General features: G+C 45.0%; 1 protein-coding gene across 2 annotated transcripts in view; it reads right to left on the bottom strand.

The window, feature by feature from the left end:
- The window catches only part of CACHD1 (cache domain containing 1), a 228,276-nt gene extending 215,162 nt beyond the window's left edge, over nt 1-13,114 (bottom strand). The window contains exon 1 of one of the 2 annotated variants that reach the window (XM_033225155.1): nt 12,302-13,114. In XM_033225155.1, coding sequence (XP_033081046.1) covers nt 12,302-12,499 — 198 coding nt within the window. In that variant the 5' untranslated portion in view covers nt 12,500-13,114. The remainder of the gene's footprint in view (nt 1-12,301) is intronic. The other variant, XM_033225156.1, reaches the window with a different exon arrangement.
- Between the last annotated feature and the right edge of the window lie 2,047 nt (nt 13,115-15,161).

Genomic DNA, 15,161 nt, shown 5'->3' with positions numbered 1-15,161 from the left:
CAAAGTGCTGGGAGTACCAAAGTGAGCCACCACACCCAGCCCAGCCTGCCCTTCGTACTCTTTCTAAAGGCCCCATATTTCCTTCATAACATTACTCAAAATTTACAACGTATATTTATTTATAAGATTGTTTGTTTAATGTCTATTTCACCTAGCAGGCTGCATATTTCATAAGAGTAGGAACCATGTCTCTCTCTTTGTGACAACATAAATCCAAGCATAATACTTGGCACACAGTCTGTGTTCAATAAAGATTTGTGAAGTGAATTAACTAATGAACTCTAACCTCTAGGATAAAGTAGATCCATGTATATTAGTTCGCAAGTACACAATCATTTTTGTATTTTTTACATTCCTAAATGTAGCCCAACTTTCTCTAGGTGACTATATTAAACATTAGAACCAACTAATACTTAGAGTCTACTTAGAGTCCTAATGTGCTTGATACTGTAGCAGATACTTCTACTCACCTGAAACATTCTTAATCTTTAGTAGCAGATAAAGACCCTAGACATTTCATAGTAATTCTAAAGTAATGAAATGGACACATTAAACATAGTAGTAAAAGCTAAATTTGTAAGAGTAACTACTAAAATGTTACAAAGTCTACCATTTAAAAGCTGCTAGGCAATGTCTGTGGTCTAGAAATTTTTGAGTCCTCATAATGTGACACAGACAGGGGTAACCACCAGGACTACGCAGATGAGTAAGTCTGTGTTCTTTCCTGCAAGAGCTCATGCTCTAATAAGTCATCTACAGGATGTTTTACTGCTTGTAACTCTTGCCTACATTTTTTTATCTGAATGTGTGCAAATAATGTATTTGCCTCTTTCACAGTCATCTGAAATTATACTATCTCAAGTTTAAAACACTCCTACCAAATGTGTTTGGTTCATAATTAGCACACAGGCTAACCCTTCGAAGACTACAGAAGTGGCAAATTTCCCCTTTTCACAAATGGTTCAGTGAAGCCAATTCTGGATCAAATAGCCAAGACTGCAACAAAAAACAAACCAACCAACCAACCCAATCTATGTTTTCCAGGTTTTTCCCCAAAACCACTCAGGGCAGCAACAACTCCGTAACTAACAGTCCCCTAGAAAGGGAGCAGAACAAGCGGCAGAAAGCACTGGCTCTCTCCTGCAGTGTGGCCAAGGACAGCCCTTGTTCAGGCACCACCAAGCAGAATATGGAAATGAACCCATTTCAGCATGTCCTGTCTTTGGGATGTCATGAGAAATACAGGCTTTAGAGCGAGTCAATCCATTAAAGCGGATTGTGTTAGGACAAAGAAGGCCAGTATCCTGGCAGAGGTACATGGAGTAATCCAAGTGGGGGGGAAAAATCCCATGAAGTTTCATGTGAGTTCTTGTCCATGATAGAGGATGGACAAGAAACCCAACAGGTCTTTCTACACCTCTGGTCCCTTAGAAATGAATGCAGTGATCACAGAAAAACTCTTAAAATATTTAAATACACAGACATGCTACCAGTAATATGGACATGAAAATATCCTGAAACCATTTATAAATACTATACATTTATATCAGAGATGATATACTTCCAATTTTCTTTTTCAAATATCTTTTTTTTTTTTTTTTGAGACGGAGTCTCGCTCTGTCACCCAAGCTGGAGTGCACTGGCCAGATCTCAGCTCACTGCAAGCTCCGCCTCCTGGGTTCATGCCATTCTCCTGCCTCAGCCTCCCGAGTAGCTGGGACTACAGGCGCCCGCCACCTCGCCTGGCTAGTTTTTTGTATTTTTTAGTAGAGACGGGGTTTCACCGTGTTAGCCAGGATGGTCTCGATCTCCTGACCTTGTGATTCGCCCGCCTCGGCCTCCCAAAGTGCTGGGATTACAGGCTTGAGCCACCGCGCCCGGCCTCAAATATCTTTTAATGGTAATACATAGCACAGTAATTGCCATGGGTTCATGGCTTCTCTGTAATATATTTTTTTTCCTATAAAGAATCCTCACCTTATTTTCAAGTGACATAGAAATAAAACTACTGTAAGCTGGTTAAATTTTTATATACAGAGTCAAGGCAGACTGATGAATCTATATTTCAGCATATTTATAGATCATTAATTTCTAGCAATTGGTTTTTTGAATTAAAATTTTTTTTAAAAGAAAGCAAGAAAAGTTGGCCACCATAAACTAGACTCAGTTTGTGTTTTTCCTTAACATGCACCTTATCAGCTCAGCCACAGCTGAAGTGATTCCAAATTGCTTTATGACACACTTGGATTTTCTCCTGCTAATAATTCCTCCTTCCTGCCCATGACTGGCAGGCTTCTTCCACACTGCAGTAATGTGGGACAGCTAATTATCTACCAATCCACCTTGCTATTCCATACTTGGCGACTTTTATCTGCACAGGACAGCTGCACTCTCTGCGTTTGAAGTAAAATGTCAGTCTCTGCTAAGGCAACAAGACTTACATCACTAATGATGTCTCCACACTTTGAAGAAACAACTCAAAGCCTAATTAAAAATTCAGATTCATTTTCACTGGTGTGCCGATTTTCACTGTCCTTCCACCAGGGCCTTGAATATCTTTAAAAATACTCCGTGCAAAAATAAAATAAAATAAAAATCCAAGGGGAAGCAAGAAAAGAAAAAAAACAGGGCTGCTGTTTTGGGCTTTGACTGCATCTTTATAATAACTGTTATGGTTGGAAGAGAACCAAGACATTATCATGTACAAGATAAGAATTTACTCCCCTGGCTTCCCCTCTACAATTACAATAAAGCATACTATTTCCAGAGAAATATGGACCATAAGCTACTTTTTACATTCCCCACTCTGGTATTTAGGTGTTGGGACTTTTCAAACTGTAATTAACTCGGAAATCATTTGACTGTGTACATCTGAAGTACAGAAAGCTACCTTTGAACTCAGAAAAAAAGAGGGCAAGGTAAAGAAACATTTAAATGACATTTAGTTTGTTTCATCATCAGATTAAATGAACCATTCCTCCAAAGTAGTAATCCTATTGCAATTTTCACACACACACACAAAAAAAAAGGAGAGAGAGAGAAAGAAACAACTTCATATCCCCTTAATGACTAGGGAGAGAGAGGTAGGTCACAAAACCCAATTTCTAAATAGAACTTTACCTGAAAATTACAGGTACAATTTTCTTCTGCGGCTTTTACATAAACAAACACAAAACAAAGTCATTCCTCCTCTAAAGTAGTTTTAAAATAACTTACCTTTTCAGAAAAAAAAAAAATGCTTCGATGGTACTGGTTCACAATGATAGTTATTGACCAGTTAAGTTTGCACTTAAAAAAATCTAACAACATTCTAGTAAGTCTAAGAATTTTTTAACTTTCTTCACTGACTCACTGACTTCTAGGTATTTAGCAACTTAAAAATCTAGTCAGCTGTCAAATTAGACCATCAGCTTTAAGTTCGCAGCCATTAAATCATTAAGCCAAACGTTCTTTTCAGAAGAGGAATGTATACTACTACGTCGTTTCCTTTTCCATTCTAAGAGAAAAATGGGGGGAAAGGGGGACTCCCACAGTGTAATATTATGAAAAGGGTCATAAAACGAGAGACTAAAACCAAAACATGAGTTCTAAATCTATCACTTACTACTGGTATGATCTCCAGAGAGCCACTTCCTCGCTGGGTCTTAGTTTCTGTAAAATGAACATTTGTAAAAAACAAGCAGGGCAGATTTGACTATCTCTCTGGTCCATCCCTGTTCTCATAGCAGCCAGTGATCTGTAGATCTGAGAGGTCAGGGAGAAATGGCAGGCCTGCTAAGCCTGGATTTGCACCAATCCACAGGAGGGACCACACTGGGCAGCCAGCCTGTCTTTGGACCAGAAGCAGGGAGTCCACCTTGCAGGATCAAACTAAACTTGGGGAGGCAGAACCCAGAAATGTAGCAGGCCTTGGCAACTGGTGACTGCTGAACAGTGTCTGAGTCTGAAGTCACTTTGGCTGAGTTTTCTAGGTTCTAAGCTTTCTCCAGATTTTTGTTTTTTCTCAGAGCACCTCACCTCCAAATACAAAGAACTTAGGCACAAGCAGCAGCTAGTTCCCAACATTGATAAGCTACTGCCAGCCATACTGAAATAGAGGGGAGAACCTATTTAAGAAGTAGGCATACAAAGAGAGAAAAACAGCGTACTGGCCACATGCTTTGAGCCCTAATCCAGTCCTGCCCAAAGATCTACCCCAGACACTTCAATTGCATAGGGCAGTAGCTTCCTTTCTTGCCAGTGTGAGTTGAGTGTTCTGCTGCCTGCCATGTAACAAGTCTTTACTGACATGAAGGATCTAAGAAACACCCCCTAGCTTGACCTCTGCCTATTTCCCCCACCTCTATTTATGCCCTTTCTTCCAACTAGTTCTCTAAACTCCAAAACCATAATGCCATCTTTCCACTCATCAAAGGTGCTACACTTTTCCTCAAAAAGGAGCCTTTTGGGAAGTCCACTCTGACTAACCAACTCCTACTTCATTCCACTTTCTCAGGGAGGCCTGCCAGAATCCCTCTGTGCCCTTAAATAGGTTAACATCCCTGACATTTTCTCCAAGCATCCCGAAACTCCTCTCATAACATTCATTACATCAGAAATTAACTGATAGGTAGGTATCTCAAACCTAACATAGTGCCTGGCACCAAGTAAACCTTCATCTTGTTGAAGTCATTATGATGACAAGTTCATCTCTCAAAGCAATCCATTCTAGAACTCTTCTATCAGAAAGTTCTTCTTTGTATCACAAAGAAATTGGCCTCCCCATAACCAGCACACAAGCCCTGCGTTTTCTTTCTGGAATCCGCTGAATAATCCTAACCCAGACACTGCAAATTGGTGGCCTCTGGCCCTATCCAGTCTGCAGACATGTTTGGTTTGGCCCACATGGTGTGTGTGTGTTTTTGTTTGTTTGTTTTTGTTTTTTAAACTGAATTCGTTGCCAAAAATTTAAAGATATTTTATGGAAAAAACAGACACCCAGCTTCTCATAAAAAACAAAGTCATGTGACAACATTGGACCCACATGGCTACTGGGCAACAGAGTAGCTGAGTGGTCCTGCCTCCCTTCAGTCTTGGCACATGCCCTCCAGCTTGCAACATCCAGCACCACTCCCTGCTTACCTACACCTGGTCCACTTCATTCATTTTGTCTAACTGACCTCTAGAAACATGAATTCGATATAGCAACCCTGGGTGTACTCAGGGTTCCCATATTTTAGCATTTATTTCTATATTGTCTTGAGCCATCCAAGTTGGTTTAGCCTCTCTGGATGACAGAGCTCTGCGGTCTTAGGGCGAGGCACTGGATGTCCTATTACTCTCAGCCTCTGTGTAATGAGGAACCCAGTGAATATTTGCTGACAGACTGATCAGAAGATACTATATATTAGCCCAGCTCGTCCTCTTCAATCTGCCTGTCTTCTCTCCCAGTTACAGCTATCTTGCTTGGTCCTTTTCTGACACTTGTGTCTTCTGGAAGAGGCAGAGAACAGGGATAAGCAGTAGATGTGGTTCATGTTGCAGCAGTCCAGTGTGTGTGCCTACACTACATGCCAGCCTTTAAGAAAAACAAGGACCCTCCCAGTCTTGTGGGGAAATCCAGGCATGAAATCGAGGGCCAGACAGCACAATTAGGGATAGACCTAGAGGAGCTTCCCCAAAGAAGCTTGGCATTACATCGGGAAGGCTGGGAATTTGCTGGGCAAAGGTATTAGCTAATTTGCAAACATCTAGGAGACTCAGCAACGGTTTTATTCAGGCACATCATTGTTAAAAAGTGTAGCCTAAACAACCTCCAAAATATTTATATTTATTTGTCAATTGTAAATATTATATACTAGTATACCAATATATTATATATATTATAAAACATTACAAATATAGAAATTAAATAAGGAGGATACAATAAAAATGTCACAGATGAAATTATGTGATATCCGGAATCTGCTTCAAAATAATCTGGGGGGAAGAGCAAGTGGAGGCAGAGGTAGAAATGAAGCCAGCCTGACCATCAGTCAATAACTGTCTAAGCTGGGTGAGAGGTATGTGGATATTCATATGCTATTTTATTTACCTTTGTATATGTTTTTAAATCTTTGTAGTTTAAAAGTAAAGAAATAACTATGATTAGCCAGGTCTAGCATTTTCTTCAGAAAGTCCCAAGCATGGTTTTGCACCCCATCCAAAGGTCTGTGAACCATATCTTAAAAACCTGGGGGCAGAGGATTGACCATATTGAAATCTGCAGGTCTACAAATTAGATTTCAGTTTCCTTCAAGCTCAGGAGCCACATGTTTACTACCTTCCAGGTTCTGTGCCCTGGCGCTAAATGAACTGCTCTCACATGTATATTTCTGTTTATTGACTGCTCCTACCTGAAGCCCTGAGCTAGACACTTGGTTATCCTTTAAAGGATATTTCCCGCCATCAGCTATATGAAATGCAGGGACACTGAAGTTCAGAGTGATGTAATTACATGCCAGAAGTTACACGGTTAATAACCAACTGGCTGAGTCAAAATTCTTGTCCCTGTTGCCCCTTCATATTTTGACTTTCAATAAATTCTTACTCCAAGGTCCAAGCACACCTAAAATAAATCCCACTCCATCTAATACCAAAATTCCAGAGTTCTGCAAGGTTCCTGCCTGCTAGTCCACTTAAGCTCAAGGAAGGAACTCCTCAAGCAGCAACCAGAAATAGCACCAACATGTTACAAAGTGTAAAACCATCTCCACTCCCTCCCCCAAGCCCTTCCAGACTCAAGTACTATTGGCAGGAAAAACATAATAAGCACAAGGAATAAGGCCAGCTAAGATAGGCATTAGTGAGAAGGAAGTCGAGGAAGTGCTAAGCACAACAAAGACAGTTTAGCAGAAGTCATTCAACATGCTTTTTCTTGGGCTCATTCCTGACAAGTTCAACTCAGAGTCATCCGTCTGTCAATGGTCAGTTTTCTTCTATTCTAAATATCCATTTTCAAAAGAAAGCAACACAGCAGTTTTTCCACTAAGGCTTATATGGTACACAAGGCATAGAATCAAACTACATTATTTGCATATACAGGTGATTTTTCCTTCGAAAATGTTCTATATTGCATAATTTACACATTCAAATCATTCTAAACCAGCCCTGTCCTATTATGATGCATGTGATTTAGAGGAAATTACACATCTTACCAAACATGACTGCAAACCAGCTTGCAGTTACAATAGAGCCAGCAAGATATTTATGTCCAATAACCACAGAAGCTCTAGGATAATGGCCAAAGACATGAAACATGGGAGCCATACGAAGGGGCACAGGAGTCAGAGTCCTGTTCAGGTGTTCAAGATACACCAGCTACCTTGTCCAGTGTCACCAAAGGAATCAGAAACATCTGATGAACTACTGATTTGGCTACCCTTCATGTGTAAAGCAGCAGCAGCAACAGCTGCTCCTGCTTTCAGGACTGGCCGGTGTATGTGGACATTTCACTGAAAAGGACAATGGAGAAGTAGCTAACTTCTTTGACTTCACCAAAGGGGCTTGGGCAAGGCTCCTCTACGCTCCCACAATATCCTGTTTCTCTCTCTACCACTGCACTAACCTACTGCAGTGTAACGCCTCTATGCCTCTTGCTAACCACCTGTATCATAATGCCTCTTTTTGTGTCTATTTCCATCATTAGTTGAGAGATTAAGTGCATGGGTCAGGCTTTAGTCACCTTTGACTGCCAGTTTAATCTAACCCAAGACCCTTCATAGAGCAGAAGCTCCCCAAAAGTTTGTTGGATATATGCGAAAATGAATAATGCAACACAGACACAGTAGCTCACACCTGTAATTCCAGTACTTTGGGAAGCCAAGGTGGGAGGATCACTCGAGGCCAGCAGTTCAAGACTAGCCTGGCCAACACAGTGAAACTCCATACCTACAAAAAATAACAACATTAGCAGGGTGTGGTGCTATGCGCGTGTAGTCTCAGCTACTCAGGAGGATTGCTTGAGCCCAGGAGTTTGAGGTTACAGTGAACTATGATCACGTCACTGCACTCTAGCCTGGGTAACAGAGCAACGATCCTGTCTCTTAAAAAAAAAAAAAAAAATGAAATAATGAATTTAGTGCATTGCTGTTTTACTGCATACAAAGAAGGGTTGCTCTTTACTTCCAGCTGTAGTCACTATTTACAACATTGCTTTATATCTTTGACACTTCTGCCCCAGCTGAGTCCTTCAGTTCCTGAACACGCCTCTGTTCTAGCTGCTGCTTTTTCTTCAATTGGAGTTGAAGCTCCAGTTCTTGCTTCTGGTATTTCTTCTGCCCTGACTGGAAGAAACACTGCTCCTCCCTCCCTCCCAGGCCCTATCCAGCAGCTGTATGACCAACCTGCTGCTCTGTCTGCCAAGTTCATAGTAAGCGTGCCCAGCCCGGCAGAGTTGGGCTAACTTTAAGGCAGGCGCACTGGCCACGTGCCAGGCCCTTGCTGTTAGGAAGCCTGTATTGTCCTATAATGTTAAATGGGCCTTATAAGTGCCTGGCGAAATGGCTCCCAGAGCCAGATATGCCTTCTAACAAGCAGGCATTGTGATTTAGCTGGTTTACCTGTGCAATCTTATCTCCTCCTCCAGAATGTAAACTCCTTAAGGAGTTGTGCTGGAATATGTCCTTGTAAAACATCCCCTGAATACCCAGCATAGAGCTCCATGCTCAGTAAGCTTTCAATAATTATTTCTCCATTTGAGAACAACCACATCCATCAATATTTCTCAGTCCCAATTTAATATTAACAGATGCCTTTACACGCACTATTTCCTTTACGTCCACAGAGCAAATCTTGAGGAAGAATCACCATCCTCAATTTTATAGATAAAAATCACCCAACTTGCAAATGGCAGAGCTGGAATCCAGGTCTCTACCTATCCAATGTGGGGCTCTTTCCACTCCACGATACTGCTTGATAAAAACTTGTTGCACGAATAAATAGGCAAAACACGTCTCCCTGAACACAGCCACTTACTGCTCCCAGACCTCAACGCCATCATGGTTCCTCTGCACCAGACCAGTGAGGAGATGATGATTAGGTTTTTGACTTTTATTCATGATGTATGATGTCTGCTGCCAGGGGAACAGTATTCAGTGACAGCTTTCCCAGAGCACTGGCTAAACTGGTTGGCACAACTTATTTAAAGATTTTTAAAAAACAGTTTGTCCATTATTGAAAAGGAACAACAAAAATCATGAGTAGGCAGCCCCATTAGAGAATTTTCCAAGAAAATCTTCAAGATAGATGCTTTTCAAACTGTCTTCTCTATCAGCAAGTGCAAAAACTACGTCATGGGAAACTATAGTGCTGAAAGAAGGCTAGGTTTCTGTTTTTGTAAAATTACCCCCTTGCAACTCCTTATAAGCAGTAAGTGCTGCCACTCGAAATACTGCAAAACAACAGGCCTGGTTTGAGGGCTACTTTGTAATTTCTCAAACTTCAAAATTGTCTTTCGAGAATTTCAGCAGCAAAAGCAATATAAAAGTCTGAACATTGACTTTTTACATATAAAGAGACCTATAGAACGTTTCTCATAAAGTGAGATGCTGTCCTGAAAGGCCTGTAACTATGCTCAAAACACCAAGGTCAAATGAAAGGAGTCAATCCTTTAAGCAAGGGAAGACATTCTTTTCCAAAGAGACACAACTGTCCCCCTCTCCACCCACACCCCGATCATCTTCGTAGGAAGTCAGACCTTAAAGCCTACGTGAGACTTACCTCTGAAAAACAGATTAGCTCCACATCTAGAAAATCCAACATGCTGCAGAGAGGGCTATATAACCTACGCTTTAGGTAACTAAACCCACATAATTTCAGACCCACTGAACAAATCCCAAAGATTTACAGATGAGAATGTGGGGCTCAAAATCTTTGTTCTGAGGTCAGAAATCTAACCTGCATTCGACTATTTTTTAACCAGTCTAACTAAATTAAAAAGAGACACTTTCTGCAATTTTCCCAGATAGAAGCAAGTGGCAGATCAATGTACAGCTCAAGAACTAGAATTTAAATACAGTATGTGTGTCTCCTTTCAAAAAAGGAGAGAAGCCACTTCACATTTTGCCAGACAAAACCCTGTCCACAGGAGGTCTGTTTCCACAATGAGGTTGCAAAGGTGTTAGAAAGAGGCCAGTTGGGAGGAGATAAAGGGCCATTTGGGCACAAACCCCCCACCGATCAGAGCTTTTTTTCGAAGTGTCTCTTTTTCAACAGGGAAGCCTTTTAAAACTACATTTGCTTAGGATCCCTACCTGAATGACAATGTGTTGGGATCCAATTTCACCTTTTGTCAAGGACTGGGTGAGAAACAGTAAAACGGCTGTCAGCATCTTAGAAAAAGCAAGTCCTTAGCTTACAAGGAAAAGGCATGGTGGGGGGGCGGGTAGGGGAGAATCCTAAGATTTCTTGTCCAGCCCTAGTGATGGAGAGAAGGTGGCAAATGCCTACAAATCCTACAATCAGAGTCCACAACTCCAATATATTAAGTTTCCTTTATTAAAAGAGGTGCCTCAATGCAAAACTACAATTCTGTTTGTGCTCTGAATGGAAACATTCACCACTTTTTTTTTAATCCTAGCTTTCCATCTTTTCTAAAAGTCACTTCACTCCTAAGAACTCAGCAATAATCAGAAATCAGAAAATGCATATGGACAAAATTGCAACTGAATCTGAACCTGAAAGATCGGCATAGTTGAATGATGCATCTTAAAAGCTTATCTATTATTATGCAAATCAAGAAAACCCAACTCCATTGCACTTCAGGGCCGGGTGTCTGCAAATAAATGCAAAATTACCTTTCAAAATCCACTCTTCAGTCCTCAACATCACCCTTAAAAATAACCCCAGTGGTCTTTCCCTACAGTAGAAAAGGTCTGTGGAACTTGCCTCAGGAAAATTGTAACCTTGTGGGAGGAGACTGGTGTGGGGAAGTGGAAAGAAGAAGGAGGAAGAAGGAAAAAGAAAAGAAGGAGGAGGAGAACAAGAAGGAGGAGAAGGAGGAAGTAGAAGGAAGAAAAAAAGAGAAGAGGAGGATGAGGAAGAAGAAGAAAGAAGAAACCTAAATCCCAAAAGTGACTTAAACACCTCTCCCGGTGGGAGGTAGAAAGAGTGGTCACAATAAGATGGAAATCAGAAACCTATTCCAAGAACGCATTCTTGGAAACTTCGATCTTTCGAAGACCACGTTCATCCCCATGATTGTTAGAATGTATAACAGAATGGTGTTAATTTATCTAAGAATGTTATAGCAAAGGTTTCAGGCTGGGAATGTCATCTCAACCTCTCTTAATCTAGTGGGCCTTTATGGCCAAGTGGATTAAAATAACAGCGGGGAAGAATCTCCAGGTGGTTGGTGTTCAGCAATTTTTACTACTGTTGGTCGTGAGTAACATCATCAGGATTCCTTACTAGCTGCGGGCAGTTTTTCTGTTACCCTCCCTTCCTCTCCCGAGGAGGACGGACGTGATAAACAATTTGGAGAAATGGGAACCTTATTCACTTTGCTCCCTTTCTCTTAGACCCAAAAAGGCACACACGAAACAAAAATCATACAGCAGACAACACGCAAACCACAGCAGGATATGCGGAAAGCAACAAAAAGAGTCCCCCAGCAGGATTAGAGTCGGAAGTCTACCGGGAATCTACCAGTCCAGCCCCTCCCGCCATGCTCCCGGGCGGGGAAAGGAGCGCGGAGCCCACTCGGAGGGCCGCTCTCCGCCAGGACCTAGGTGTCCCCGGGGCAGCTGCGTACGCTGCGGCGCCTTCCCTCCCAGCGCCCATCGGTGCGCCTCGGTCAGGGGGACGCGAGGACGCGGTCTAGGGGGTAGGGTGGGGAGTTCGGAAAATCGTCCGAGCCAGACGGGGCTGGCTGCTCTGGGATGGGGACACAAGGAGGGAGGGGAGTTTGCAGGGGTGGCAGGGTGAAAACAAGCCTGCATGGGAAATGTGTGCAAATTAGAAAAGAGGTGCGAGGAAACTGAAGAATCCTTGACGAGATGAAGGAGCTGGTACTCAGAAGACGGGGTCTGTGCAGGGTCAAGTGGGTTCCGTGCAAAGGGCAGGGAATTCTGCAGAGAAGGGCAGGAGTAGACGAGTGCATGGAAGAAGAGTTGGTGTATTGTCAGGGGGTCTGCACAGAGGACAGAGGGGTCCGACGGGAAGCCGGGCTCTGTGCATGCAAGGAGCCGATGCACACAGTCCAGGGGACTTGTACCGGGGAGTGGGATGGGGCTTTGCGCAAAGGAGAAAGGCGGGATGTCTGGCCAGCTCGGGGGCCACTTACCTGCATGGTGACGACCCCCAACTCCTCGACCGCCAGCCTGCGCATCTGGCTCGCCAGCACTTGCGCCTCGTCCAGGATGGAGAAATCGGCTTCGGCCCCGGCGCCCAGAAGCCAGCATGCGACCAGGCAGAGCAGCCAGAGGGGCGGCCGCAGCGCCCGGGCCCCGGCAGTCTCCTCTTCGTCCGGCTGGCGGGCCATGCTGCCTCCCCCAACTCCCCGCCGACGGGCTCCGGGCGCGGGGAAGCGGGCCGCGGGAGGTGCGCCCAGGGCCCGCTCGGCGCACCCCGCAAAACTTTCTTCCTCTGCTGCAGGCTCGGCTCTGCGTCGCGGTGGCGGCGGCTCCCAAACTTAGGAGGCGCCCGGCTACAGCGCCGGAGCGCGGGCGGCCACCATCGCGGGGCTCCGCGGCGGTGGGTGGAGGAGGCGGCCGCCCAAGCTGTCCCCGGAGCCCGGCGCCCACACGGCCCCCGCGGCGCAGAGGGCGTCTCCGAGAGCCGGGGCGCCCGCAGGCCGGGGTGCGCGGGCCCCGGGGCTGACAGTCGGAATCTGAGTCGGAGTCGGAGCCCGAGCCGAGCCGCGGGGCTCTCGCTTCCTGCGAGTCCCGGCGCAGCTAGCAGGCAGCGGCGAGGGCGGGCGGCGGCGCCGGGGAGGAGGAGCGGCGGCCGGACTGCGAGGCTGGGGCAGCCACCCGAGCGAGGAGGGAAAGGGGAGGCTTCACAAACCCACACAACTGAAAGAAAGAAAGCAAGCCGTGGGGAAAGGGAGGCGTCTGGTGCCACCACGCTGCGCTCCGGCTCTGTGCACTTCCCGGCTGGGCCGCCGCGGCGGCTGCGGTGATTTATGGAACTAGAGAGAGAGAGGCGGAGAAATTCCCCCGGTTGCCCCTCCTCTCTCTCCCTGGCTCCCGCCTCAGAACCTGCCCCCCGGGAAGCCGGGGGCTGGAGACCAGCCTCTCTCTCTGCTCTGGGACCGGCCCAGCCCGGGCAGGGGAGCCCACGGACCTTCCCGTGGCTGGAGAGGTAGACCCCCGCCAGCGTTCCCCGCCTCCGTCCGCGCTAGGGAGCCCACCCGGCCCAGGTTCCACCCATCGAAAAGTCCTTTAAGTTCTAGGACGCTGGCTGTCTGCCTGGCAGCGGTTGGGGAAGAAGGGGACTGCCATGTGTAGGTCCACTCCCTCTCCTCGATGTTATTCATCACAATGGCTAGCTAGCGTTCCACCCACAGATTTCTGTTGGAACCAGCCACCGTGTGCCCGGCACCGGGCTCGGTGTTGTGCACATTATCATTTAATCTCCGCGACATGCCATAGGAGATACGTATCTTTATTCCAATTTTTTAGGTAACAAAGACAGGCTTAGAGAGGTGGAATAAATTGCCAAAGGTTACTCAGGGGATAAGAAACAAATCCAGAGTTTAAGCACAAGTCTTACTCCAAGGCTCTTGCTCCTAAACACGACACAGTTCTCTCTGTCTCTCTTTGGAAATGAACCATCTGATCCCATCAAAAACAAGAAAAAAAAAAAAAAAAAAGAAAGAAAGAAAGAAAAAGAACGACTGAACCGGAGTCCACCGCGCACACACCTGTTCTGCCTAGCGTGGAGAGGCAAGGTTAGCCTTCCTGTTTGTCCCTGACTCCTGGCTCAGGCTCGCTGAGAAATCACCTGTTGGAAGCACCTGGAACAAGTCAACCGGGTGTGTGTGGAGAACAGCCACTCTCCCTTCTAAGCCCTGTGTGGTTGCTGCTTGCAAGTTCCTGGAGAACAGAGCCGACACTGGCAAGTTAAAGGACTAGTCCAGGGTTACCTAGCAGAGGTGATAGCAGGATTAGAACCTGGATTTCGGGCTCTTTTCATTTTACACCAAAATCTTCTGTTTTACATCTTTGACTATATTGTATTAAAAAACTCATCTTGCCGGGCGTGGTGGCTCAAGCCTGTAATCCCAGCACTTTGGGAGGCCGAGACGGGCGGATCACGAGGTCAGGAGATCGACACCATCCTGGCTAACACGGTGAAACCCCCTCTCTACTAAAAAATACAAAAAACTAGCCGGGCAAGGTGGCAGGCGCCTGTAGTCCCAGCTACTCGGGAGGCTGAGGCAGGAGAATGGCGTAAACCCAGGAGGCGGAGCTTGCAGTGAGCTGAGATCCGGCCACTGCACTCCAGTTTGGGCGACAGAGCGAGACTCTGTCTCAAAACAACAACAACAACAACAACAACAAAACACTCATCTTCTCTTGTAAGCTCTCCCTGGCCCATTTTTACCTCATTGTGATCACTTCTCTATTCTCAACTCCCCTGCTAATTTTTGTATTTTTAGTAGAGAGAGGGTTTCACCATGTTGGCCAGACTGGTTTCGAACTCCTGACCTTAGGTGATCCACCTGCCTCAGCCTCCCAAAGTGTGGGATTACAGGTGTGAGCCACTGTGCCTGGCCTGTGATGTTTATTTTACATACTAAGGCAAGCATGTTGAGTGTGGGGACCAATCCCTTCACCTCCACATCATCCACACAAGCACATAGTAGTACTGGAAAATTTATTCTTGAGTTAATAATGGGATAAAAGCCTGCCTGTGTGTCTTCTATTCCTGGAGTTGAGCAGACATTTGTTAGAAAGATGATCCTTTAACTTCTGTTTTTTTAAATTGTTGTACTTTTGACATGACACTCAGCAAGACAAAGCATATTAGTTCATGTGATTAGTTGAAGAGTACAGAACAAAAGTAATAATGACAGCTAGCATTATTTTTTGTATTCGATTCTTTAAGTTTACCATTACCAAGGTGTCACACATCTCTAAACTCCTTCTGAAATGCCTTCACAATAGGCATTTATTGCCCATCTTTTATATGTTGGTGTT

The sequence above is a fragment of the Trachypithecus francoisi genome, unplaced genomic scaffold (assembly GCF_009764315.1).
Source record: "Trachypithecus francoisi isolate TF-2019V2 unplaced genomic scaffold, Tfra_2.0 Lachesis_group12, whole genome shotgun sequence".
NCBI classification, from domain to species: Eukaryota; Metazoa; Chordata; class Mammalia; order Primates; family Cercopithecidae; genus Trachypithecus; species Trachypithecus francoisi.
This window is presented reverse-complemented; position numbering and strand designations above follow the sequence as displayed.